The 27704-nt window shown below is 46.5% G+C and overlaps 1 protein-coding gene and 1 long non-coding RNA gene across 12 annotated transcripts in view; one reads left to right on the top strand and one right to left on the bottom strand.

Annotated features, from left to right (window-relative positions):
* Positions 1–27704, top strand: part of St6gal1 (ST6 beta-galactoside alpha-2,6-sialyltransferase 1) — a 130927-nt gene that overhangs the window by 61054 nt on the left and 42169 nt on the right. For 4 of the 10 annotated variants that reach the window (XM_028875197.2, XM_037209817.1, XM_028875196.2 and 1 more), the window contains 2 exons: positions 21923–22058; positions 25580–26221. In XM_028875197.2, the coding sequence (XP_028731030.1) occupies positions 25627–26221 (595 nt within the window). In that variant the 5' untranslated portion in view covers positions 21923–22058; positions 25580–25626. Of the gene's footprint in view, positions 1–12897; positions 13013–13321; positions 13423–16887; positions 17092–20076; positions 20156–21922; positions 22059–22645; positions 22801–25579; positions 26222–27704 lie in introns of those variants that run through there. The other 6 variants (XM_037209821.1, XM_037209819.1, XM_028875198.2 and 3 more) reach the window with 6 other exon arrangements.
* On the bottom strand, positions 11237–15109 carry LOC119088805. Of its 2 annotated transcripts, none has more exons than XR_005092546.1 (3): positions 14847–15108; positions 14368–14513; positions 11237–11809 (listed from the first exon to the last, which is right to left on the bottom strand). It is a non-coding gene; the product is annotated as an uncharacterized LOC119088805 (long non-coding RNA). The 2 variants fall into 2 exon arrangements; XR_005092545.1 differs by lacking the exon at positions 11237–11809 and adding an exon at positions 13312–13400 and having other exon boundaries at positions 14847–15109.

The following is a 27704-nucleotide window of genomic DNA, read 5'->3' as shown; positions in this document are numbered from 1 at the left end:
GATGGATGGGGTTATGGTCTGTGTTGGGTCTCAGACCTGGGAATGGACAATGGTGTCTCTAGACCAAATGCTGGAAGGCAGAAAACCCTAGACCAAATGCTAGAAGGCAGAAAACCCAGGAAGAGATGACATTTCAGGCAGGAAGAACCCTCAGCGGCCCAGCTCAAGGCAGGATGATTTGCATATTGCTTGTGGGCAGGTCGGCCTTTTTGCTCTATATAAGCCTTTTACTGACTAGGTCAGGCCTTCATGGGGGGGGGGGTTGGTAGGGTAGGGAAATGCTATGCACTCCGACTTCTGGTGTAAATAGTAATCCCATCCAAACCCCACAGACATATCCAGACGAATATTTGACTGGATATCTGGCGCATGTGGAGTAGTTAAGCTGCTATAAAACTAACCCTCGCAACTGTTTGGGGGTCAAATTGTTTTAAAACCAAACCCTCAAAATCATGAACATAAATGTATTCTCATTTATTTAAGTCTTTTGATAATGAACCCCAGGATATTGCGTAGTTTTCAGGAAGATCCTGCCCATCTTTCACTAAACTGTTTCTTCAAATTGAGATGCAATAATTGTACATGGCATGCGGTCTTTCTCAACTGAAAATGGAATGCAAAATATATTCCCCAAGTATCTGTGAACTGACACTTTTAAGGACTTACGTGCAGAGGCTTTAGAAGGGTGACCGTCAAGCCAGGCGGTGGTGGCACACGTCTTTAATCCCAGCACTTGGGAGGCAGAGGCAGGCGGATCCCCGAGTTCGAGGATAGCCTGGGCTACCAAGTGAGTTCCAGGACAGCCAGGGCCACGTAGTGAGACCCTGTCTCAAAAACCAAAACTTACAAACAAACAAAAGAGCTTTTTAAAAAAGCAGCTACATTGCTTATTGTTTGTGGAAATAAAAGTAAAAAGTTTGTAAGACTCCCAAGCTCACAGGAGCCAGGCCAGCTCACCTGTGTCTGTGTCCGCATGCACAACTCTGCACAGACCGAGTGATGGAGGGAAGGACAGAGTGGTGGGAAGTCAGAAAGGAGGCGAGAAATCAATCCCTTCTCCTTTAGCTTTGAACCATTTTGAGAGTCCTATTCGTAAATTTCTCAGAAGCAGAGAAACAAAATAAGCATGAGCTAATGTTTCTCAACCCCAACACACTCCCGGATAATTAAGGTGTCCGTGTTTGTCTCGGCTAACCCCTGGGGTGTGACACGTGACACTGCTTGCAGCAAGGGTCACCACATAAAAGCAGCATTTCTCCCTGCCTGACTCAAAAACGCCATGTTGGCCAGCACTGTCCCTGGTTCTCCTCCCTTCTCTAGGACTTGATACATAACCGACTGCTGTGGCTTTTCTCTCCGTTACCTTCATCCCTCCCCCCCCCCCCCCAAATTGTCTGGGAAGGCCCAAGCTGGAGAGTCTCCACAGAGACCAGGCCCTTGGAGATGTGTTCTCAGTAGCGGTCATAAAGAGTCAGCTTCATGGAGAGTGACTTTGGTACAGGAGGAAGGAGGGCCTCTCTCAGGACAAGTTCTGGGTCCGGAGGCCGATTCTGCCCCCTCACAGGAGTCCTAGACCACAGAAAGTAATCCCTCTGTCTCCCAAGAGCCCTTATGAGGTCCAAAGGAAGAAAATGTTCTGGTAATGATAAAACAGCATACAGGTGTAAAGTGTGCTCCAAAAATTACTCATGGTTATACCCTGCAAGGCCGTACCTACACTTCTCTGGTATCCAGAAGGCTGACAATAATCCTTCTTTGTTTGTTTGTATGTTTGTTTGAGATGGGACTTCACTGTGTAGTCCCAGCAGCCCCAGAACTCACTCTGTAGACCTGGCTGGCCTCAAACTCCCAGAGATCCACCTACCTCTGCCTTCCAAGTGCTGGGATTAAGGAAAGGTACTACTACGTTCAGCAAAAGCTTTTATTTTTAAAGACACACACAGTGAAGTATTTGTGAGTGGAATGACTCATGAGATTTGTTTAAAAATAATCTAGAAGGTTCAGAAATAGATGGGACTGTAAACAAGAATGTCCATGAGTTGGTCATTGACTTTGGTCCATGGGAGTTCTCTATATCTATTGGAGTCAAAATTTCATGAAACACTGCTTGTCCTTTTATGTGGTGAATTCTGATATTTAACCATATAGCTTCTTGTATTAATAAATCTGGTTATTATACTATAGCGTTGACCCTGAGACCAGGTGTGTCGGGATGGTATGGCCATGGGCGCCAGCCTGACTTTGAGACAGTAAAATGATACCTGTTTTGGAAAATGCTGGTGTAGTCACAGAGACAAAAGCTCATGGAACAGGTGATTGCCACCCACTGTAAAATGATCAGGTTGTGTACAGTGGGCTGGACAGAACCACCCACTGTAAAGTGATCCTGGGTTGTATACATTAGGCTGGACAGAATCACCTACTATAAAATGACCCTGGGTTGTGTACAGAGGGCTGTGGAAGTATTGGCACAGGAAGGTCACTTTCTCTGGGAGACCCTTAGAATCATCCTGTTGGGAAGGGAGACACATGGAACGCTGATGAGTAGATAGCCATTTGAGCTCAAGGATAAGGGAAGTGGGTGGGCTGACCTTAGTTCAGTATGTCTGGAAGGAAAGTGAAGGTTGTTAAGGGAGTAGCAACCTTCTGGAATGAGGGACAAATAAAAAGAGCAAGAGTCACGTTAGGCCCTACAAGACAGTGTAAAGATTTCGATTTTGTTTTCTGTTTAGGGTCGTTGAGTAACTGGAGAAATGGCCCTGTCCCACTGGACCCTAAAGGTTACTGTCAGTTATGTATATGTAGAGTACACTGTCTGTGTGTCCTGACGTGGCATAGAAGACGCAGACTCCCAAGGAGGACCAGGCCAGAGCACAGATCTCTTGATCCATCTCATATTACCCTCCTCCCCTCTGCTGTGGGACTTTTCAGAGGATCCACACAGATAAACAATTTGGGGTTTTTCAAAACAAAAATCACTTTCACTTTCAGCAAATAGGAAGAAGTGGGAATGGACTCCTCCCATGCTCTTGCCCCCTTTCCCTGCACAGGATTCCCTCTTTTGCAGCATCACTGTGGCAACCTGTGAGACTCTGAGGATACATACATGTGGTACTCTTCTAGGTCCGTCCTGGCTATTAGACAATAACTCATCTAATCTTCCCCCAAAAGCTCGGGGAGGTATCATTACCATCATGATTTGTATTTTATAGAAATTAAAGTTTGTAGAAGTAGTTGCCTTGCCTAAGGCCACACATCCTACATTTAGCTGGGATGGAGGCAGCCTGGCTCCACAGCCTTTACCCATCACTACACTTTTCTAGATTCCTAGGCAGTAAGTATAATGGCGCTTAAGAGAGTTGAGGGGTCCGATGCTGTCTTCAGGCAGACAACTGATAGAGTGAGCTGAATTAAGGACACTTTGCTGGTGTCTGTTGGCTGGGCAGGGAAACCTGCCTAGCATTTCTATTATGAAAAAGACAAGAAGAAACTGGGAGGTTTGGTTTTTCTGCCACAGCTTCTCAGAAATCAGCCACCTGAGAAACGCTGGAAAACAACAGATAGGAGCGGTCCTGGAGTCAGACCATGAACTCGTGCCAGTCCTCTCTCCAAGACTTACACACAGAAGGCTGAACTTCTGTGACACCACCACCATCATTTTAGCTCTGGGTACCTGAAAAAGAAGCCACTGGAAGCCAGCAAGTGTGAGGACATCCCGAGAAGAGAGAGATGGTGAAGGAAACTCACTAACATAACCTCAGCGTGGGGTCAAAGAGGTCCTGGGCACACTAGGGATGCACCTGCTTGGAGCAGATCTAAAGATGTACTCTAGAAGCTTTGAGAATAGAATTGTGGTATTAACCACTAGTAAGTCCTAGACAGCTTTCCGAGTGGCCCATGTGATATGCAAACATGAACCGTGTAGCCTAGGTTTTGGAGTCTGAACTAATGTCAGCTGCCACTCGTAAAAGGGGAAGGGACAGTGTCAGCTGCTTAATTACCTGCCCAAACAAACAGAAGCCACATTTCCCAGAGGATTTCAACAGGACCCAACATCTCATAATGACAGTGTTCAAATGTCCAGGTTATAATTCAGCCCGAGTTTACTCAATATTAAAGACAAATACAGGAAAATTCAAACAGCGTTTAAAGAAAAAGTAGTTAACAAGCATTGACTCTAGGATGACTCAGATGGGGTTGAGGCAGCCATTGTATCCATGCTCCGGTGTTGAGATTAGTGGAGAAACTGAAATCCTCAGCAGAGAAACAGAAACCAGCGCAAAACAACCAAAACTGAAATAATGACATCTGAAATAATTCAGATCTCAGCTGCTATGGAGGGAAGGAGCCTCCAGTGCTGTGGGAGGAGCCTCCAGTGCTGTGGGAGGAGCCTCCAGTGCTGTGGGAGGAGCCTCCAGTGCTGGGGAGGAGCCTCCAGTGCTGGGGAGGACCCTCCAGTGCTGGGGATGGACCCTCTAGTGCTGTGGGATGGATCCTCCAGTGCTGGGGAAGGACCCTCCAGTGCTGGAGAGGACCCTCCAGTGCTGGGGATGGACCCTCTAGTGCTGTGGGAGGAGCCTGCAGTGCTGTGGGAGGAGCCTGCAGTGCTGTGGGAGGAGCCTCCAGTGCTGGAGAGGACCCTCCAGTGCTGGGGAAGGAGTCTCCAGTGCTGTGGGAGGAGCCTCCAGTGCTGTGTTTCTTGGATGGACCAAGTTCAAATTGGACAGAGCTTTGTCTACATTTTGTTGTCTGTGGCTTCATGGAAAGGATAAAGTAAAACAGATTTCATCTGCCCATCTGATTAAACTCTCATGTCTATTATTATTTTTTTTTTTGTGTTTCATCACAATTCTTTGAATAGGGAGGGTTATTGCTATTTTGGTTTTTTTTTTTTTTTTTTTGTGTGTGTGTGTGTGTGTGTGTGTGTGTGAGAGAGAGAGAGAGAGAGAGAGAGAGAGAGAGAGAGAGAGAGAGAGAGAGAGAGAGAGATGGAGAGAGAAGAAACACAGGCCTGGATCCCATCAGCTGGCCCCTTCTGTCTCATCTAAAGGGCTTTTGAAAGGAATGCCAAGGGGTGGAGCAAAAGACCTCCCCCTAGCACAGCCAAGTGCAGACCCTTCCAAACATGGTAGCTATGCACATGGTCAATCCATCCGCTTATGCAGCCCTGCTGGGTAAAACAAGCTCAGATCTCACTGGGAAACCTCTGTGGGCTTCCTCACTGACCCAGCTCTGTAAGTGCTGGAATTACAGGCATAAGACATGGGTCTCAGTATGTGGCAGGCTTGTTTTCAGTTCCGGGACTTCAGTGAACCTTCTGTGCCAGCTTCCTGAGTACCGCAGTTAGCTGTGAGATAGGGACCATAAACCTTTTCATCTGTCCAAATAGATGCAGAGGGTGGGTGTTTTCTAAGGGGAACGTGGAGACTGTGATTTGATTCAGGAACGAACACACCTTAGATTTGTTTTGGGGTTTTTCTAGAGTTCAGTGTCCTGTTAGCCTCAGTATCAGTCACTCTGGCTCTGGCTCCCTTAAGGTTCTGTGTTCCTGTTCCCTTTGCCATGGGGCAGTGTTTGAAATGGGAGAACTTGAAAGGGGCAAATATTAGTTTGGTTGAGACGAACGTTTAAGTCCTGCGTTAAGCCAAAGGCAAATATTGGCTCACGGCACTCCCAGAAATACCATCTCACCTCAGGAAGGAAGACTTCCCCATCCCACAGCAACTGAGCCAGGCTCCGGGCTCCTAGCACTCTTGCCTACTTCCTGAGGGTCCAGTTGTACACAGCTTACAGCAGAGGAAATAAATCCTGGGATGTTCCTATTATTTGCCTCAGAGATTGACTAATAAAGCAGGGATCAAAATCTAGTTTTGTCTGTCTCTGGGGTGTGGTTCCAATGACAGTTACCACAAATCCTCTACTTTGGGCCTTGTCAAAGACTTCCCAATTTCTGCTTTGGGGCTCGTTTTATTAGTCTAAGGGCCAGCACCCAGGTTTCCATGTGCTGTGAGCCAGAAGCAAGCCTGACTAATGTCCTGGTTCTGTAGCAGGGTGAATGTGGAGAATTCCATACTTCTCCTGAATCTCTTTTAAAAAAAAAAAAAAAAAGAAAAACCTTCTAAAAATGTTCCTCCGACATCCCCCAGCCTTAGTCTCTCCACATCTAGAGTGTGGGAATAGTAGGCTTATTGTTGACCTTTATGAGAGAGTTATCTTGAAATCTCAGAGAATCCCCAGGCCAGGCTTACCTGATAACCTGATGTCTGTTCTGCTGCGGCTGACGTGAGCTGTTCTGGCTGACAGATAAGGAGTCCCTGCACATTCTTCCAGAGCACGTCATGTCTTCTTTCTGTGCAGTCAGGCATAACTGAACACGTACTCGACTTTTGCCCCTCACTGAGTCCATAAACAGAGGGTTATAGGAATGTCTACATTTGTTGAATGAAATTCATCACCAAATACAAAAATCCTTAGCATAAGCTTGCTGTTGGGTTTCTTGGGAGCCAGGGGTTACAAGCATTTGCTTTTCACTTCTGGATACACGGAGGTTACAGAGAACTTGAAAGACTGGGCCCTTGTTTGCCAGTGTGAGTTCCCTATGCACTAAGTTGGGGCTTGGTTCTGGCTAGTTTTATGTCGATTTAACACAAGCCAGAGTTATTTTGGAAGAGGGAATCTTAATCGAGAAAATGCCCCAATAAGACCTGCCTGTAGGCAAGACTGCAGTACAGTTTCTTAATCAGTGATTGATGTGGGGGGTGCCACCCCTGAATGGTGGTCCTGGGGTCTATAAGAAAGCAGGCTGAGCAAGCCATGCATGAGGAACAAGCCAATAGGCAGTACTCCTCCGTTACTTCTGTATCAGATCCTGCCTTGGGTTCCTGCCCTGACTTCCCTCAGTAATGGAGTGTGACCTGAGAGTTATAAGATAAAATAAACCCTTGCCTCCTCTAGCTGCTTTTGATCATGGTGTTTTGTCACAGCAATAGACACCCTAACTAAGACAGAAACTAGTTCCAGGTCTTGAGGAACTGTGACAGACCTGACTGTATTTTGGGGAGGATTGTAGTGGCATTTAAATTTTGGGTGGGAAAAGCTGTTGGGTCTGCGGAGTGGGCTATTCTGTGAGAGTCTAGAAGGTAAAAGTGTTGAGAGAAATGCAGATGGTGGAGGCCTGGCTTTGTGAAGCTTCTGAGGGAAGTTTGGGAGTCTCTTAGAGACTATCTATTGGGGCCATTGATATTTTCGATTAAGTATCTTGTGGTTCTGGTTGACTGGGGCTGAAGAAAGGGCTGTGATTAACAAGAGACCAGTAACACTGTAAAATCTTTGCTTTGTTGGGACAATGGATGCTGGTCAGTTGGGCCTGAGGAATCGGCCACTGTTGAGAAGAGACCAGCATCATTGAGGTGGAATTTGGGAAGTGTTTCCTCGAAGTCAGCACACAGAAGCCATGCACCAGAGGTGGCTAAATTGTACTTTATGCTGAAAGTCAAACCTGGTAGTGTAAGAGTCACCCAGGTGGTACCAGTTTTGATGGCATGAATGGGTCATAGAGAACAGCTGAGGCTTCTGCTGCCTGGCAGAGCTGGAGTCCCTGAGAAGAGACCATTGGTGAAGGTGTAATTTCAGGTGTAGTTGAAGCCCTAGGTTTGAAGGGGTCATGGAGAGAAGTTGAGGTTTGGCACCATGTGGCAGGGTCAGAGTCCTTGAAGAGAGCCCAGGAGAGGCTATTGGTAAAGGTTCAGCCCAGTTGAAATGGAGACCCCGGGGTTCTGAAGATGCCCAGACCATTAGATGACTGTCAAGGACAGCAGCAGCTGTGGAGTGGAGCTGGCCCGAGCCTACGAGACAAACTGCGTGTGCTGTGGATTGCAGAGCCAAGGACATGCAACTGCCTGCGTCCCTTAGGAACCAAGGAGGTCGGGAATGAGTCTCATACATTGGACATTGAGTTATTTACCCTGGCAGTTTGGTTTTGCTTTGTTCAGATTGTGACTGTGCCCTGGTTCTTCCTTCTTGGAGTAAAGTTATTTAATTTAGTTTTGATTTTACAGAAGTCCACAGTTTGGAGACTTTGGAGTTTCATGGACTGTATATTTTAGAGGGACTTTGAATGGTTTAGAGACTGAGCTTTTACAATGAAGTAAAAATATTAAGTGTCCTCTTCACTGAATCAAGAAATGGGCTAATGAATTGAATAGATAGTTCTTAAAAGAAGAAATAAGAATGAATGACCAGTAATGGCTATCATCAAGGAAACAGTCAACAGATGCTAACAAGGATATGGGGAAAGGAGCCCTTCTTCACTGCTGGTGGGAATGTACATGGTGCAGCCACTACAGATGTGAGTATGGAGGTTCCTGAAAAGGCCACAAATAGAACTACTGTATGACTCAGCTGCACCACACCTGGGTATAGACCCAGTGGATGGAAAGTCAGCACATCACAGCGATACCTTCACATCTGTAGGGAGTCCTGCAATCTTCTTTCGTAGCCAAGACATGCAACTGGCCTAAATGTCTATCAGCGGATGAGTGGAAAAAGAAAATGAGGTACCTAGATACCGTGGGTTTTTATTTAGCTGTAAAGAATTGTGTCAGTACAGCACAGCAAAATGAAACTGAAGGCCAGGTCACTATGTTAAAAGAAATAAGCCAATCAGACAGAGTTCATTTTTCTCTTATACACAGATTCTAGCTGTGGTGTGTGTGTGTGTGTGTGTGTGTGTGTGTGTGTGTGTGTGTGTGTGTGTAGGAAGGGAGCCCGGAGAGGGAGAGGTCTAAAACAGGAGAAGGGAATGGGATATATGTGTCATGGGAGGAGTGGGGGGCTACATAGGAAGAGAAAGGGGACCACAAAGAAAATGTCACCGTGGACCCCATTTGTTTCCATGCTAACTTCCCAAACCATCAAGAAGAATAAATATAAAATGCTAAATTAAATAAAAACAACTTTACAAAAATAGTATTAAGTTATTTAATGAACTTGGAAGAAATTCACTGAAAGTCACGTGAAAATGACAGTTTATAAAATAGTTAAATATGAGAATAAGCACAGAGCGTCTTTGAGTTCAGAAGATCCTGGGTTCAAGTGCTGGTCCTGCCGTTGACCAGACCAACTTCACAGCCCTGTTGTGAGGACGGAGTGCTCTGTGCTGTGTAGACTTCGAAGCGGCAGCCCCCACTGTGTCTGGACGTCCAGAATCGATGCCATGGATCCAGAGACCTGGTCTGACGCTATGGGCCTGCCACTTCCTCTCTGGCAGGAAAGCCTTGGGAAGAGCCCGTAGTAATGCCAGTGCCTGGGCCGGCATTTACTCAGCCATGTCCCACCTGGGGCTGGGCTGGTATTGCTCTTGCTTGTGCCCCTCCCAGGGAAGGTGCGGCCTCATCCCATTCTGTGAAGACCACCCTATTGTAAGCTGTAACATGCTTTCACTACTGCCTATGGTGCGGATCGGTTCAGTCAGAATCCACTGAGAGCGATGTTGGGCACCGGAATGTTAGCAGCGCTGCCCGGATGCTGTTGTTAGCAGACTTGAGCAAGCCTTTACTCCTCTGATTTCCTTGCCCTTTCTCTGTGTGTGGCACCTTGTGTGGGCTTGGCCTGCTCCTCCGGAAGATGCTAGTTTACTAAGATGAGAGCGCCAAGCACTTCTTATCCTGGTAACCTTAAGGTGTGGTTAGTTGTATTCAGTGATTGTGGCATTTAGGAAATGTCTACTGGAGGGATGGCTTCCAGGTTAAGACCATGGGCTGCTCTTCCTGAGGGCTCTGGGTTCCATTTCCAGCATCCACAGCTCAAAACTGCCTGTAACTCCAGTTCCAAGGGATCCATAGCCTCCACTCCCTCCAGCTCATGGGCTTCCCTCCCCACGGCTACTCATTCTTCTCCTCATAAGCCAGCTGTTCTCCCGGATCGTGGCTCCTGCTCTTCTCACCATGCTCCCTCTCCTCTCTCTCCTCTGCTTGGCTCCCCTCTCTTGCAGATAGCTCTGGCCCTGTCCCGTCCGCTGGCCAGGTTCAGTCTACGTCTTTCTCTCTCTGCTCTGGACTTTCCCAGACACCTCTGGCTATTCTCTCCCTCTTGTCTACTGTAAAAACCTTCCCCCTAACCATACCCTGGACCAGTCCTCTGGGCAGTTTCGTTACTGCGCACCCCGCCCCTTGCATAGCTCTGGTGCTGACACCCTCACACGCAAGGCCTCTCTGTGATATAGATGCATTTGCCCGCTGCAGGGTCAGCTGGGGAGGGAAGACTCATGTCTGATCTGGCAATCACTGAAATCCCGGTTTTACACTGATGCTCTGATTTCTAAGCACTCCGTCTAATTCTTCTTGGATACACTTAGAATGAGTTACCCCTGCCACACGAGGGGCGGTTGGGGGCATTTAAGTGCCTGCCTACCATTTCGCCATCTGGGGAAACCTGCTCTCTTGGAGGTGTGATTCTGTCCACTGCTGGGGCTGGAAGTTATTAAATAAGGCGAGACTGGTGTACATTCTAGGTGCTATGGTCCTAGATAAGAAAGTTATGATAAAGTTAAAGTAAGCTATGAAAACCACCATTCCTTGCACAAGGTCTCCTGGGAACCACTAAAAATGTTCAGTATTTCAAAAAGCATGATGGGAAAAGCCTGTGTTCCAACTTCGTGAACCAATGAGTTTTTATTGGGATTACTAATCGGAGTTTGGTGGCGGGGTAACTTACAGGAGCAGGGATGCGTCACATGCAGCTGTGTCCCTGAAGAGCCCAGCTTGGGTGGGCGACACCTCAGGAAGGCTGCAGCTCCAGGGCTCTATGTAGCTGCCAGGCAGCTCAAGTCACTCCCATTGGTGGCTCAAATGTTCATTTTGTAGCCTTAAGGGGGAGGCCATCTTGTGAGCCTCCGCCTTCCTCCTGGGTCGGGGAAGGATAATGTTCCGATTTAGAGGAAACTGCTATATAACACAGAAAGATGTCTTAAAATGATGACGTAAATTCTGAACCTCATTTCTTCACTCAAGAAGACGCTGGCCAATACTCTGGCTCCTAGGGTGATAAGATCAATTTTGGTAACATAAAATGCTAGCACACACGAGGATCTCAATGAAGAAGTCTACGTGTCTTCTATGGGCTACAATCTGTGAGCTGCAATGGTAGCTCTTCTTCCTCTCCTTCCTCTTCCCCTTCCTCCTCTCCACCCTCTTCTTCTTCACCACCACAACCACCACCAACAACAACACCACCAGCACCACCACCATCAACACCAGCACCACCAGCACCACCACCTCTTTGTTTATCTTCTTGAGACAGGTCTCACACTGTTGCCCATGCTGGACTTAAGCTTTCTATCCTCCTGCCTCAGCTTCTTTCCTGAGAGCTGAGGTTGTAGGCGTGAGTCACTAGACTTGGCTACAGTTGGAGTAGCTTCTCTGGAGGTTTTCCTTTTGAGCCTTCTCCAGTCCAGTCCAATCCTACTGGAGCGGATTCCCAGTACAGTAGCAGGACTGAGACTTCTCCAACATGTCCCCCAGAGAAAGCCAACATTCTTATGTTAGTCTAAAGCCCCATGTGATCCCATGTCTCTCAGGACCCCGTTCTCTGCATGCGCTCTCTGTTGCAGCCTTGCATTGCTCTGGAAGCATCAGGCTTGCCCCTATCTGGGAAGCCTTCCTCCTGCGTAGAACCCTCTTCTCTCAGAAGACTACATGGCCCCTCCTTGCACCTCCTGCCTGTCTGTGAAGATGCTCTGTTTTCAGTGGCCTTCCACACACCCAGTTTATTGTCCACTCAGCCCATCGGTCTCTTTGCCCACTCTTTTTACCTGTAACAACAATAACAACAACAGCAACAAACATTATCTTGGCTGGAGGTTAGAGGACGGGCCACTCTTCTGAAGGTCCTGAGTTCAATTCCCAGCAACCACATGGTGACTCACAACCATCTATAGTGAGATCTGGTGCCCTCTTCTGGCCTATGGCATATACTAAGGCAGGATACTGCATGCATAGTAAATAAATAAATAAACCTTGAAAAGATAATAAAGACTTAATGTATAAGAATGCTCTTTTAAATAAATAAATAAATAAATAAATAAATAAATAAAAACAAAAAACATTATCTCTTTCCAAAGTGCCACTGCACACGTATTTGCTGGGCTTCTTTATTTCCCTCTAACTAACTACATGGTGAATGTTAGGCCCTGGAGTCTCTGGCCACTTTCAGGACTTCCACCTCAGCCTTCATTGGTTGAGTGTGCTCACTGTGACCACTGGCGTAGGTTTCCTCCACACTCTGGGACCACGGCGAGGTAGAAGAGCCTCCCTCCCTCCCTCCCTGCTCCCGGGCCCTGAGATGATGATAGGGCCTAGATCTTTTTAGAGATAAAACCAAAGCAACAGTGAGGAAAACCGTGAGAACTGCTCAACTTGAAATGATCGGGTATCAATTCCAGGTTGGAAATCTGGGGCTCATTTTGCAGGACTTGGGAGAATGTCAATAATACCAGGGAGAGGCCATCTTTAAGAGAACAAGTTTTATAGGAAAGTCTTTGAGGGCACGTTCTCTGTTCTCCCAAGGATGATAGCACAGTTAAGACAGTCTAGATCCCTGTTAATGACCTTACATATTATAAACAAAGAATGTTTTAGGATATTTGAATTCTGTTTCCTCGTGGAACCTTAGCTGAGAAAAGCTGTAGGGATGGGAAACTGATATGAAACTCTAAAGCACTCGAGGAGAAAAAAGTTTATATATATATAATATTATATATCTCTATATATGGTGGGGGCAGTAGAGATTTGAAGGAAGTGAAACAGCCCCTCTTCCTGTTGTGGAGACAGACCTAGTCTATTTTTCTGAAGCACAGGGGTGTGGTGTAGTGTAGGAAGGAGTGGAGAAAAAGAGGTGGATATGTTGCTTAGCAGTATGGTGTTTGCTCAGTCCTCTTTATAGGCTCCTTCTGTGCTTTCCTCCTCTGCTTATTCCCTTTGATTGTGGAGCGGAATGCAGTTTGGTCTTTGGTGTGGTAAGACTGGGGGAGATGCCTTCTGGGCATGTGGCATCTGTGCCCTGGGGAGTGGGTGTTATGCAGAAGGAGAGCTAATGCCCTGGGGAGTGGGTGTTATACAGAGGGAGAGCTGATGGGACGTGAAGGGCTGCTTTTCGTCAAGAACCTGTACACTAGCCTGGCCAACATTTGCTGATTTGCCTGTAGGCTACAAGGCAGAAAATAGCAAATGGCCAGGAAGTGTTTCATTTGTTCCAATTTACTGGTTTTGGTCAGGGACTATAGCTGTGGGGTCAGTACTCTCCTCCCCACAAGTTCTGGTCAGTAGGCTGTCGGACAAGCTCCGTGGTAATACGCTCTGGTGTTTCTGAAGACTTTGGCTTCTATTCCGTCATTGTCTGCCAGGCTGGAGAAACATCAGACCTCTGGTAAGAGAACCCTTTAGAAGCCTGAACTTTTTAGAAGGCCCCTTTATCCTTGAAGCTTTGATCTGAGCAGGATTCTGCCTCTACCCCTGCCCTACCCTTAGCCTTAGAAAGCTTGGCTTTGGGTAAACATTACAAGGGCTGCTGCCCTTCCAACGGCAAACTGGCTCAGCACTTACTAAACTCACTTTCCAGAGTCTTCGGCTACCACTCACTTTCCTGTCGCTTATCATGTGCCCTTGCTAGCAAAATAGTGACTTGTCAGAAGTGTTTGGGCAGAAGTTTGCTTCCACTTGAGTGGAAGTTTTCATCTTGACCCATGGGGGTTTCCAACTTTGGAAGCTTGGGTGTTAGAACCAGACAGCAGAAGTATGTTCCCAACTGCTAAATGTATTCCCCCAGGAACCACGGTAGCTGCAGTCATGAAGTGAGCCCCACCACATCGCAGGAGCACACAGAAAGCGCTCAAGTATCATTGTCTTGAGAATGTGAGATAGTGCGACAAAAGCATGTCATTGTGTCGTTACCATATCTGGTAGAGGTGAACTTCTAAGTATGACTTGTGTCTTGCAGATGAAGTCCAAGGCTCCCTGAACTTCACCAGTTCACTAGCTGGGGGGCGGTGTGTGTGTGTGTGTGTGTGTGTGTGTGTGTGTGTGTGTGTGTGTGTGTCACAAAACAGACAAGTAGAAAAGACAGGATTTCAGCCTGGAGTTTTGAGGCAATAGCTCCAGCTGAGACTTTCTCCAAAGTTGGGCATCTCTGTCTATTTGTGATAAAGTGCTACTAGCCACCCCCATTTCTCATATGTCATCATTTTTTTCAAAACACAGCTTATGGTAAATACGCAAAGAAAGGATATTCAAAATCTTAGCCCCGTTTTTCAAAGTCTTAGTGTGTAAGTCAGGCATTAAATGGTTTTGTTAAATGACTGTAAACGTGACTCACTCTTGATTCCTGTGCTTTTTGTTTTCCTGGATTTTGAAAGGCTCTCCCAGGCTGTTGCTTCTCTCCACACCTCACTTGGAGTGGCGCTGCTCTGGCATCCTCCTCCTCCTCAGAGCCTGGCTGTAGACTGCCCAGCTGCATCTGAACTGGATGGGGAGTGTAGGCCAGGGGCAGACAGAGGCAGGAGGCCCCGATTTTGATCCCCAGGACCCCAAACAACGAAAAAGCATTCATGGGGCTTCTTAAATGCACACTGCTCATCCCCAGCACAGACCACTGAGATCAGAATGGTTATGATAGAAGTTAGGAAGCTACATTTTGACAGGACGTTTTGCTAACTCCCTGGAGAATCGTGGGTTCTCTGCCATCCTGCCTCCGCGGGTAGATAGTGAAGCTGCTGAAGTTGCTCTTGGCTCCCCTCTCGCCACCCTGCACCCTTTAGTCTCACATCACCTCCACCTCTCTCCATCAGAACTCACCTGATGAACTGTAGTGAACAGGTTTTGAGTGCAAATGCCTTCCGGGTAGAGGGAGATCAGACCGTGAGGATGCAAACAGCCAGTGGGAAATGAGCACACAAGCTAAAGCACTTCAGTGCCTAGAGATGGGGGAGATGAGGAGGAGCCAGCTGCAGACTGCTGGTGGGGGGGGGGGCGACCAAAGAGACGGAGAAAGCCCAGGAGCGGAAAGGCTGTGCGTCAAGAAGGAGGATATACACACAGGTGTGCAGAGTCTTGTTGATGGCGGAGTGGAAGGGAGGCAGAGTGTAGACTGCATGGTTGGCAACACGGAGGTCCCAGTGCCTCTACCAAGAGCAGGTTCATGAAGTTGGGGGGTTTTCAAGTGAGAATGGGAAGATGGGGATTGGGGAAGAGAGCATGTGGACTATCTCGCAGAGAGTTTTACTATGGAGGGTACTAGGGCCAGGGCTAGGAGGTGAAATGGGGCTGAGAAATGGAGAGAGGGGGCAGACACTGGATTTATTTAGAACCACACAGTGGGTCACCTTTTGTTAAGTTGCATCTGACTTTACAGTTAGTTCCTTCAGCAAAAGAGAAAGCGTTACCTGTTGTAACCTTTTTTCTTCAAGTTTTAAACTCTTCCCACTCCCAAATCATATCCATTGGTCGAGAGGACAGGAGTTTACGGATCAGTCTTATTCCCTATATAGCTTAATGCAAATACATTTGAAAAGAATTTTTATTTGTAGTTTGGTTTTGCCTGAAGCATTTTAAAGTAAAAACACCCACTACGTATGCAAGTAATCCCATTTCTCCTCCAAGATTTTTTTTTGTTCAAATTAAAGTTCAAATAAGGTCTAATTACATATTATTATTATAGCTTTTAAAATACCTGGTTTTCATATGTCTATTGATTCGCTGATAAAAATCAGTTTAATTGTCTTATAGAAATCTTCTCTTCTGAATTAGTAAGTAGAAGTGCCTGTGAACTTCCCTATTTACTATTTTAAGTTACCACCCCTCCACCCCCACCCCCATTTCCTAATAACTGGAATTACATTTGAAGCCCAGGCAATATATAGATTAAACATCTGTGGTAAGGGTGTTCATAGGTGGTGCTCCGTGCTCTGTGTTATCTTGTACTGGGGGCAGATTCTGTCCAGGTGCCCTGCTTATCGATGCCAAGACTCACTGTTCATGGGGCTTCCTGAATTATGAGAGATGACTTGTATTTAGTTTAGTTTTTTTTTTTTTTTTTGATAGGAGAATTATAGTGTGTTTATCTGAAGATCGGGTCACCATTGAGAAAGGGACACTTACTAGTGTAGAGGAAGAGGGGAGGGCTTCATGAAACCATTTCCTTATAGGCAGGAGAATACAGTGTAAGTGGTTTAGCTCAGATGGAAAGATAGCGAGTTGGCCTGGAGGCAAGGAAAACCACAAAGTCACACCGCACAATAAACCTCACACAAGAGATTTATTGGGAGGGGGAAAAAAAACCCAGAATGGTGGCTGCCTTTGCTTGGGTGAGAAACAGCAGCAAACTGAACAGGAGACAGGGCTTATATAGAGTTTCTTGGAAATAAGGTGGAACTTTTCAGAGCTTTCCAGGGTGGAGATTAGTGGGGTTTCATGTCCAGAGATTGGGCTCTTTACTCTGTAGGGTGAGGGCGGAGTCCAGAAGTAGGGGCAGTTAGAGTGATTTGTGGGGTGGTTAGGGTAAATGGGTCAGTCAAAGAAATATAGCCTGACCCTGAGCCCAGTGCAATTCACTGGCCCTAAAACCAGAGACAAAGGTTAAAAGGGGCCAGTGAAAGAAACACACTTTGTACCTGACCAACTCAGCACAAAAACCAGCCAGTCTCTGAGCAGGAAAACCAACTAATCCCTGAGCATGAAACCAACCAATCCCTGAGCACAAAATCCAGCCAATCTCCAAGTGTGTCCAAACTCAGGGATTGAAATCCAACCAATTCCCACCCTGAAAATCTTCACCCTGGAAAAACTCCGCCCCTAAGAAGCCCTATATAAGTCCTGTACCTGTTTAGTTTGCTGCTTCTCTTTCCCACTCTGGCAGAGACAGTCACTCTCCTGGGTTCTTCCCTCCCAATAAATCTCTTGAATGAGGTTTGGATGATGACCTTCTTTCGCCAAATTTAGAGCCAGAGCAGAAAAGTAACAACTTTCTCAGGAACAGGAGTGGAGCGGAGCAGAACTGCTCCGCGTATGGTAATCTGAGCTGCAGTGCTTACAGCTGGAACTGGTAGGTAGAGGTCCTCAGGGGACGGGCTTAAATATGGAATCTAGTGGATGAGTAGTAGTCATCGTAGGTGTTGGACCCAGCCAGTTCATTTGAAGCAACAAGAGGAATGTGGGTGAACTCAGGTAAAGTGGGCTACTACTGCGGCAGAGAAAGTTCTGTGCTGGGACACTGGGACATTCTGCCTTTCTAGCAAACAAGTGGAGTGAGACTAGGAGGGGAGGAGATCAAGCAGAATTCTAGAAGAGTGACAGGTGAGTACATTTGGAAGAGACCATAACTGAGGGACAGCATTAAGCATAGACTGGCCATCAGTGATCAATAATGTGAAACGAAACCAGTGTGTGTTCGTGTGTCTGCGTATGTCTGTTCATGTATGTGTCTGTGTGTGTTTCTAGTCAATTCAACTGCATGGCTTTGGGGCTTGAATAGGATAGAGTTTGATTTAGCCAGAACCGCAGTTTGACAAACCGTATATGCGTAGGGAACCATCCTAGGATTGAGCATAGACTCTAAGGTGGCCAGGAGGAAGTGAGGACATGAGGGGAGAGGAGGATATCCAGAGAAGATTGTTGGGTTTGAGGTCATCATTAGAATAAGTTCCAAAGACTGAAGTGCTGATTGGAAAGAGAGTGTCTGAAACCAATGTTATTCATTGCGTAAATTTCTTTGGAACTAATGCAACCAGATTTAACCAGATTTAAGTCCTTGAGAGTGAGTGGCTGAGATCACAATCAACCCCAGTAGAGAAGACTGAAGAACTGTGAGGCCTGGGGACTAGAGTACACGTTGAGGGAGTGGGGAATATCACTGAGTGTTGAGACAGATGAAATGGTGGAGAAAATGACAGTGAGCCCGTAGGAAAATCTTTCCGGACTGAAAAGGAGCATCTCTTTCTGGACTAGAGAGGAGATGTCAACACCAAGTAGGATACAGAAGTCGATGGCATAGACTGTTCAGAGTGTTTGCTGCAAGATTGTGACGAGAAGGTCCTGAGCCTTCAGGTACATGTGCTGAGCAGGTATCTGTGGCTGTCATTCTGAGTCCACATGGCTCAGGGAGCAGAGCTTAAGCCACTAGGTGTATTGTTACAAGGAGGGCGGTTTTTCTTTCATGTTAAAGTCTTTCTAAACAAGAGAAGCAGCTGCTTGCACAGACACATGTCCCTAGAGGTGGAAACTGTCACGTCGTCTTGAGTAACCAACAGACTAAAGGAACATCTGCAAAATGCTCGAAAGGAGATTCTAGCAGCTGGAACTGATGAAGGGGGATGGGGCTGTGTCATAGACAACTTATTCTTTCATTAAAAATGGCTGAGCATTTCTTAGTTATGAGCTAGACGAAGGGAACAAGAGATGTCTGAAAGGAAGAAGTTCTCTATGTGGTTGGAACAGATCTGCCATCAGGGGAATGTCCCATAGTTGGAAGAGGGCTAAAATAGGCACATTAGAGTCATAGTGATCCCTGTGGAAATAAGGAGCCGGGTGGTGGTGGTGGTGGTGGTGGTGGTGGTGGTGGTGGTGGTGGTGCACGCCTTTAATCCCAGCACTCGGGAGGCAGGTGGATCTCTGAGTTCAAGGCCAGTCTGGTCTGTAGAGTGAGTTTCAGGACAGCTGAGGCTACCCAGAAAAACCCTGTCTCAAAAACAAACAAAAACTGAGAATGCCGAAAGCTTGAAAGACAGAAGTTGGTATTGGAAGGTAAAGTAGGTGTGGCCCACGTGGAAGACAGTCCCATCAGAAGGAAAGTTAAGGGGCAAAAGTGTCTGGAACATTGAGAGCTCTCCCTGGGTTCCCCGGATAAAGTAGGCCTGGGATATAGGATCAGTGACCATCCTCACTTTACGGTGAGTTAGCTGAGTCTTGGGGCATGAGTCAACCAAGATCACGTGACTGGTGAGAACCTGAGCATGGACTCTTCCCCCAGATCAGGCAGATAACAAGTCACATGCTCTGAATTGTAAGCTCTGGTCAGTGCTTAGCTTGTATCCAATGCTAAATGAATCGTCGATGTCGTCACCATAGTCTTCAGTTTGTCCTCCAGGGCCAAGGGCCCTGGTCTCACATTTACAGCTGGTTGAAGATCACCAGACTAGCCATCTCATCAGTGGCAATGACTACCTTTGGAAGACCCTTGTCTTGGTAGATCTAGATAGACCATCTCAATTGGTTTACTTTTGGGATCAAGTCAGGCATGGCTTTTAATCCTCTTAGGAGGCAAGACTTTCTGAGGAAATGCAGTCGATATGACAAAGGAAGAGCTTGGATAGGTGGCGGCTGCTTCTTCTTCTTCTCCTCCTCCTCCTCCTCCTCCTCCTTCTGTCTGAGGGTGCTACCAATCAAAAATCTCATGACCTAAAAGCTTGTGTGTTAAGACTGGCAGGAAACCTTCATCTGCAGGCGAGAGGTTCATCCAAGGGTCAGTGCTCTCTGAGGGGGTTATGAAAGAGCCTTTTCCGTCAACAATGCCTGAAACAAGCAAAACCATTTAAAGACCTGCTTCATCCAGCAAATGCTTACTGAGCTCCTCCTATGAGCTCGACACTCACCAAGTGTCTGCAGTTACTCGCTGACAGTAGCATTGAAGAAGGCTGTCAGGGTCTCTTATATCCGTAGTGAAAAGAGGCGGCAATCCCTGAATACGAATGTGCATACAGTGGTAAATACTAACACCACAAGGGGAACTCATGAATAGAGGGGGAACTGTCATAGCCATTTTCTGATTCTCCCAGGAGACTGCTCCAAATCCAGTTATTCTTGGCATTGGTAAAGAAAACCTTGAACTTTTCCCCCCCTCCCTCTGAGCTGAGGACTGAACCCAGGGCCTGGGACTTAACTAAGCAAGCGCTCTACCACGGAGCTAAACCCCCAACCCCAGCCCCGAACTCTTTGGTACAGGATAAAATGACATCTTCCACGTGCGCTTCTGTCATGCCCAGAGCCTGCCTTCTGTCTTGCTCCTGCTCATGATAGCAACATCTTCTTTCAGCCAGAGCCCGTGGTCTTCAATGGAGCAGCTTCTCCATTTTGCTGACAAAGATGGCTGTCGGGGTACCAAGGTGAACCCTGTGAGTGTGGCTAGTCCTCTCTGATAGTATCTCTTCCGGTTTCCATTTGACAGGAAAGCTAACGCAGTGTTAGGAGACTCAGTGTCAAAGGTTATGCTCACAAGCTCTCTTTCTGCCTTACAGTGCTGGGTCTCCAGAAATGGGCTTCGAGGCCAGCTTAGTATTGTGCAGCCAGTTGAAGATGAATACAGATGAAATGTACTTTCAATAATGTCCCCAAGAGTTGGCCTTAGAAAGAATGCCAGCTCCTCAGCAACTGTCCAGGCCTGACCCTTGAACATGATTTGTAACTGAAATCATGGGTGTAAAGATAACATGTTTCCACTAAAATAGTTAAAGTGTTTTCCTCTCTACAGCTACAAAAGTTCACACGTATTTATATTCATATGGATGTAACGTTAAGGGGTGTTTAGATACAAATAGGTTTATAAATAGGTTTCAAAACCGTTATAAATAGGTTTGAGATCAAAACCCTCTTCTTTTTATACACATATTGCTTTATAGAGTTCACATTCTTTCCTCATTAATCCTCTTTTAATCCCCTCCACTGTAGGAGGTAGGCACTCATTTTACACTTCAGGAGACTGAAATGCATATTTCCTCCGTTTTGTTTACTCAGCCCTAGATTTATGGCAGTTTGATCAATAGTCACAGGGTCTTAGTGCTCCATACTTTCTAGAAGGGTTAAGCTAGGTACTTCTCCTTCAGTGCTCTGACAACTATTGTGACCTGCCCGGCAATGCCTCCGACTGTTTCCAAGACCACCAAGTGCTGTCCAGTCTGTAAACTGGGACTTCAGTGCTCCTCCCAGGCCTCTCTTAAGATCAGCCTTAAATATCATATGCTTCTCAACTGCTGTTTTTAATCTATGATTTATCTGTTCAAGTTACTTGCCTCTTTCTTTTGGGAGGCTTTTTACCCTACTAGCTCTTTATTTGTATTTTTAAAATTTCTTGCAATTAAATTCACTTAGCTTTCCCGCTGCTATTTTTTGAATATAGCATCAAAACTGGAAAGACTCAATAAATATAGAGTGAGTTCTGTTTTTAGCTTTAAAAAGCTGTTATATATGTTATGCTAAACATATAAAGCTTGGCTTTTCTTTTGATACACTAGGGATCAAACCCAGGGCTATATGTTTACTATACAGATACTCTACCACTGAGCTAAATACCTTTTTATCCCCCCCCCTTGAGCTATATTTCTTGTTTTTTTTTAATCTTAAAGAGTAATTCATGTCTATTTTAGATATTGTTGAATGTACATAAAACTTCAAAGATGGAAATGTCCCTTATTCCACAACCCCAGGCACCATTTTTTCCTAGTGCTTTTTCTTTTTAAAGTATTATTTCTGAATCTGAATAGTATTTATAGTTCGGTAACCATGTTAAAATACATGAATTGAACTTCCCCATATCATTTAATATTCTGTACAAATAAATAATTTTTAAAAATCTATCCGGAGTGTTTTGGGGGTGGTGAACCTTTTTGCTATTTATTTTTAAGGAGAGACTAATCACACGCTTCTCCCCAGATGGTTTTGTAGTGCCTACTTTAATCTTTCTAAAACATTCCTGCTCTCCACCCTGTCCATGCATCTTGAGTGTTGCGTCTGTAATTCGTCTTTACGTTTCCCGGCATGCTCTGGGCTTCCTGGGATACGCCATAGCCCACAGCTGCACAAGCGCCCACACATCCTGTTAATGTTCAACACCACTCTCCCAGAAACATCACTCTAACCTCCGCCCCCTTTTATTTGTATTTAAGATGGTTTTTGATCATCCTGAGAAAAATGAGCCCTGGCCACCAGACCTAATCAAGTAAACCTCCTTCCCATGGAGAATAGTGCTGGTTCCTGAGGACCTGGAGGGCCTGCAGCCCCAGAGGGATTAGCCAGAAGCAGGTAAGAAATGCCTAGAAGTTTGAGAAAGTGGAGGGTGCCGTTCCTGAGTAGAAGAGCGTGAACCTGACTGAGCTGGCAGCGGCCTGGGTCTTTCTTGTCTCACCACAGCTTTGCTGCTTTCCTCACTTTCTTCCTTTCTTAGTCTTCTAAGCACTTGTTCAGTGAGGGCCAAGGAGGCGGGGACAGCAGGTTTGTCCAACTCTATAAACTACAGACAAAAGGTCTGAACTGTTCTATAACTGCCAGCCTTTTATGAGAGCGCTTATATGCCAAGAATTCCATTTGACATTAAACATGATTCAAGGAGTAGATAGAGCAGATTCCTTACTTACAGAGGTTTTCTTTATTATCTAGTGTTGGTTTGGTCTCGGTGGGTGGTAATGACTGCAGCATTCTTTTTCAAGACGTCTTCTCCAGGTATAAGGATTCATTTGATTAGGCTTTGTCTGCTCACCACTCCCTTCCTGAGCATCACTCTGTTCCAGGTTCGGTTCTGGGGCCAGTTGTTTGTTTAGACATGATATCAGCAAGCATTCTCCTCTGATAAGGGCTAGGCTCAAAATCCAAGCTTTGTAAACATAGCTTGCTAACAACTAGGGCTTGTGGTGAAAGTCAAGGGCAGAGAACTCATCAGCTTCGAAGCCTAGAAGTTGACACACTAAGTCTGGTGATAGAAAACAATTAAAGCATATATTGTTTTCCAAAAATTTGTGGAGAAAAGCTCACCTCTCCTTTCCCTGAGGTAAGTGTTAGGTGGGGGTCTTTCTCTGGGTCTCTCTTGCTCAAAGAGCTTTGTAGTAGAATATTATTTCAAGGTGTGATACTTTTGTTTTTGTTGCATTTGTTTAACTCTGTGAAGCTGTGTTACTGTGCCTATGTAAAACACCTGATGGTCTAATAAAGAACTGAAAGACCAATAGCAAGGTAGGAGGAAGGATAGGCAGGGCTGGCAGGCAGAGAAAATATATACAGGGAGAAATCTGGGAGGAGAGAACTAGGAGCCAGAGAAGAAGAAGGACTCCAGGGGCCAGCCACCCAGCTACACAGTGAGTCACAGAGTAAGAATAAGAGTTACAGAAGTTAGAGAACGGGAAAAGCCCAGAGGCAAAAGGTAGTCGGAATAAGTTAAGGAAAGCTGGCAAGAAACTAAGCCAAGCTAATGCCGGGCATTGATAATTAAGAATAAGCCTCCGTGTGTGATTTATTTGGGAGCTGAGTGGTTGGTTCCCCCAAGAAAAGGGTGAAACCAAACAACAACAGAGCTAGGCAAGTGAGAATGGGCCCTTCAGCTCTGAGTGACCATGAAGAGAAACCCTTGCTTGCCTCAGGTGAAGATAAAATGAAGGGACCACACAAGCACTGTTGGAAGGTTCCAGATGAGTGTGGTAAGGCCCTGAAGGCCCAGGCCAGCTGAGGGCTCTCAGACTGTCATTGGGGTCATCTGTAGAAATTCCTTTTTCCTAAGCATCCTGGGAAAGGCAGTGGCAGCCTCCCCTGAGCCTCTGCTCTGGTAACAGTGAAGCGGGACCCTCGCTGCCATGGCCTTTCCCTTAGAACCGGAAGTCACATTCCAACTCACCATCTCCACATCACTCACAGGAGTCAGGATTGCATGTATTTCCCAAACCTACACAGAGATCTCATGGGAGGACCATACTGGATATTATAACACTTAATTCACGTGAAAGAGCCCTAGTAAGGGGAGCCCATCAACGGTGCCCGATGGAGGCTGCTTTGCTCTGACTGAGAGTTTCATTTCTGGGCGCTCTAGTTTCCGAGTTCTGACCAGTGGTTCTCAACCTTCCTAATGCTGCGACCCTTTAATACAGTTCCTCATGTTGTTGTGACCTGAAACCATACAATTATTTTGTTGGTGCTTCATAACTGCGAATTTGCTGCTATTGGGAATCGTAATGTAAATAGCTGATACTCAGGAGAGCTGATACGCGACTCCCGAAGGGGTTCCGACCCACAGGCTGAGAACTGCTGCTGCTGCTGCTAACCGGTGGCTACAGACTAATCTGAACTGGAATCCTGGTTCTCGCAGTGCAGTGAGACGGCTAAAGCCTTAACATCTTCATTCTCACACAGAGTTGTAAACATTTACTTCGTAGTGTCTGTCTGGTGGGACATTGAGGTAAAGTGCTCAAGTGGTAGGGTTTCTTTTCCTTTTTCTTCGTTTTTCCGTTTGGATTTCCGAGACAAGGTTTCTCTAGGTAGCCCTGGATGTCCTAGAACTTGCTCTGTAGACCAGACTGGCCTTGAACTCACAGAGATCTGCCTGCCTTTGCCTGCCGAGGGCTGGGATTAAAGGTGTGCACCACCACTGCCCAGCGTATCTGAATTCCTATCCCTCTGAGTACATTACTGTGTCTAAAATACCCTCCATTCCACCTTTCACTCACTGGTATCGTTCCCCACACGACCCTCTTGTCAAAAGGCTGCTCTCCCTTCTCAGAGTACCTCTCCAGCCTTTGCTTTGATGTAGTTCCAGCTGGTCAACACATCCTTTTATTTAACGCTCACAACACACCACAGGTGAAGCGAGCAGAGATGACCACTCAGGGGCAGACATATTGACTTGGTCAAGGTCACTAAGAATGGAATCAAGAACCCAGGCTTCCTGAATTTCCCGTCTAGTGGTTCACTGCTTTGTCTCAAACAGCCTTATAAACAAGCTTGGTGGGAAAGGACTTCAGACTCCCCGTGTAGACAAAGCCCCAGGTGCAATCGCTTTGACTCATCACAGTGAGTAAACTCTGAAGAAAGAATTTAGTGTTTTCCAAAGGACACAGACCTTGTTTGAGTTCAAAGGGCTCCCAGCTTCCATTTAGTTACACAGAGGATTTTGAGAAAACGAAGCAGCCCATTGCCCAGATGGGAAGGGACTCTCTTTGCTGACTTACAGGATTCCTATTCTCTGTCACAAAATGATGTAGCTACTCGGGTACACGGAATATTGGACTGTGAGGCTGACTAACTCCTGTCTAGAAGTCCCAGATCATAGGCCTTCCAGAACTGTTTCCCAAGTGCATGCGGGATTTCTCTGGCTCTTTTCACTGATGTCGGACTTCAGAGAATCCGGGTCTTGTGTATGGACGAGTTAGTCTGCTCCCTTTTTGTTTGTTGCTTTCAAGCAGGCACGTCTTGGTTTCAGAGAGAGCATGGGCTGCAGGAGTGAAATGATATGAGAGACTCTGGTGTAAGCTTTTTGTGTGAGCTGGGGTGTAACAGCAAAGGTCAAGAGTCACGGTGTGCAGACTAAGTCCGAGGAAGATGCATAAATGTTCAGGGCTCAGTGAGGAGTCCAGAGGAATGCTGTCTACATTCAGAGTCCAAACCAAGGCTCCCCCTGCTCCCTCCCCCCTCCTGGCTTGCTCAAGGCTGCATCGTTGGTGGGAGGCAGTCAGGGTGGACTTCCAGTCCATTGATGCTGGACTCGGCTTTGGCCCACCACCCCGCTGCATGCCGCTTTGGATATCCCCTCCATCATCGTTCTTTCCCTGTTGTGCTTTTCCTAGGCTTGGTTCCTGCTCCCGGCAGTGGCTTCCCGCCCGTACCTGTCATTATGATTCACACCAACTTGAAGAAAAAATTCAGCTACTTCATCCTGGCCTTTCTCCTGTTAGCGGTCATCTGTGTGTGGAAGAAAGGGAGCTATGAGGCTCTTAAATTGCAAGCCAAGGAATTCCAGGTGCCGAAGAGCCTGGAGAAGCTGGCCCTGGGGTCTGGTTTACAGTCTAGGTCTGCAAGCAGCCAACAAGACCCTAAGCAGGACAGTCAAATCCTCAGTCATCTCAGGGTCACAGCCAAGGTCAAACCACAGCCCTCCTACCAGGTGTGGGACAAGGACTCCTCATCCAAAAACCTCAACCCCAGGCTGCAAAAGATCCTGAAGAATTATCTGAACATGAACAAGTATAAAGTGTCCTACAAGGGGCCAGGGCCAGGGGTCAAGTTCAGTGCGGAGACCCTGCGCTGCCACCTTCGAGACCACGTGAACGTATCCATGGTAGAGGCCACAGATTTTCCCTTCAACACTACTGAATGGAAGGGTTACCTGCCCAAGGAGAACTTTAGGACCAAGGCGGGGCCCTGGCACAGGTGTGCCGTGGTCTCCTCGGCAGGAGCTCTGAAATCCTCCCAGCTGGGCAGAGAGATTGGTATGTCAAGAGCGCTCTCTGGGCAGGGACCGGTTGGGGGGAATTTCAAGACCCTAGAACAAGAACCCATGCATACATAGCTTAGAGGACCAGGAGCGTTGTCCCAAGGCAGTGTTTTCAGCTTGGCGTGAGAAATACCCCCCAAAGATGTCTAAAAAGTCAGGGACCAAGGCCTAAGCATTTTTTTCTTTTAATATAATTTTAAGGATTGATGGAGTATATTTATTTTAGTTGTATTCGATCCACTTCCTCCTTCTCATTCCTCCTAGTTTCCCCACCACATCCCCTTCCCATCTCCATGTCCCTTCCCCCCTTCTTTTAATGACCGACGTAGTCAAATGAATGCTGCCCACATGCACACGGATGTGGTCTTCCACTGTAGTGTGATCCACCTGCCAGGTCCCACACCCCTAAAGAAAACAGGTCCTTCACCCTAAAGCCACCAGCTCTTACTCCTTCTCCACTTAGGGGTGGGATCTCCAGTGTCCGGCCCCCTACCCCCCATGCTGATTTGAGGTTGTTGAGGTGATGTAGGTCTTGGGTGGGCAACTGCAGCCGCTGTGAGTGCATGAGTGCCATTTTTCTGTCGTTTCTGGAAGACCCTGTTTTGCCCCCGTCCTCCCTGGCCTCTGTCTCTTACAATCGTTCTATCCTCTCTTCATGACATCACTTGAAGGTCTACTGTGTCTTTCTCCATTAGAATATTTTTTTTAAATCTCTTTCAAATACTGGTGTTCTATGGAGTATTCCATTAAAAAACAGAGAATTATAGTGCTGCCCAAAAGCAAAAACCCTACAGTGACCTTCAAAATACTTGAAGCAGAGAACTGGACTTTGTTTTCGGGTATCTAAGCTAATGTTTGTTTGTTTAAAATCCTGTGCAGAGTGGGCAGCCACATACCACAGAGGTCAGCCTCAGGCTTTGGCCATCACTTTCCACCCTGTTTCAGACAGGGTCTCTCTGTGCTTTGCCGTTGCTGGGTACCCCAGGCTAGCTGCCTATGAACTACCAGGGATTCTCCCGTCTCTGTGTCTGGCTTCAGGTGGGTACTGAGAGCTGGGTCTCACGTCCTCAGGCTTGCGTTTTGCTCCCTGAGCTGTCTCAGTAGTTGCAATTCTGATACATGGCAAAGTCTTTTAAGTCTCACCCGGCTAATTTTCAGATTTTTCTTAAAAAGAAAAACCACTATATATATATATATATATATATATATATATATATATATATATATATATAACTCAGCAGTAACTTGTGTGTGTGCTCACACATGCGTGTGTGTATACACACGCGTACATGTACTGGATATGGAGGTCAGAAGACAACTTTGTGGAGTTAGTTCTCTGCTGACACCTTTATGTGTATTCTGCAGATCAAACTCAATTACCAGACGTGGGCAGGCCTTCCAGCGGGAACTCTTAAATTTTTTTTTGGAGGGGAGGGAGGGGGCAAACATAGGCTAACACCAGGTGTTAAATGAATCCT

The sequence above is a fragment of the Peromyscus leucopus genome, chromosome 12, assembly GCF_004664715.2.
Source record: "Peromyscus leucopus breed LL Stock chromosome 12, UCI_PerLeu_2.1, whole genome shotgun sequence".
Classification (NCBI taxonomy): Eukaryota; Metazoa; Chordata; class Mammalia; order Rodentia; family Cricetidae; genus Peromyscus; species Peromyscus leucopus.
This window is presented reverse-complemented; position numbering and strand designations above follow the sequence as displayed.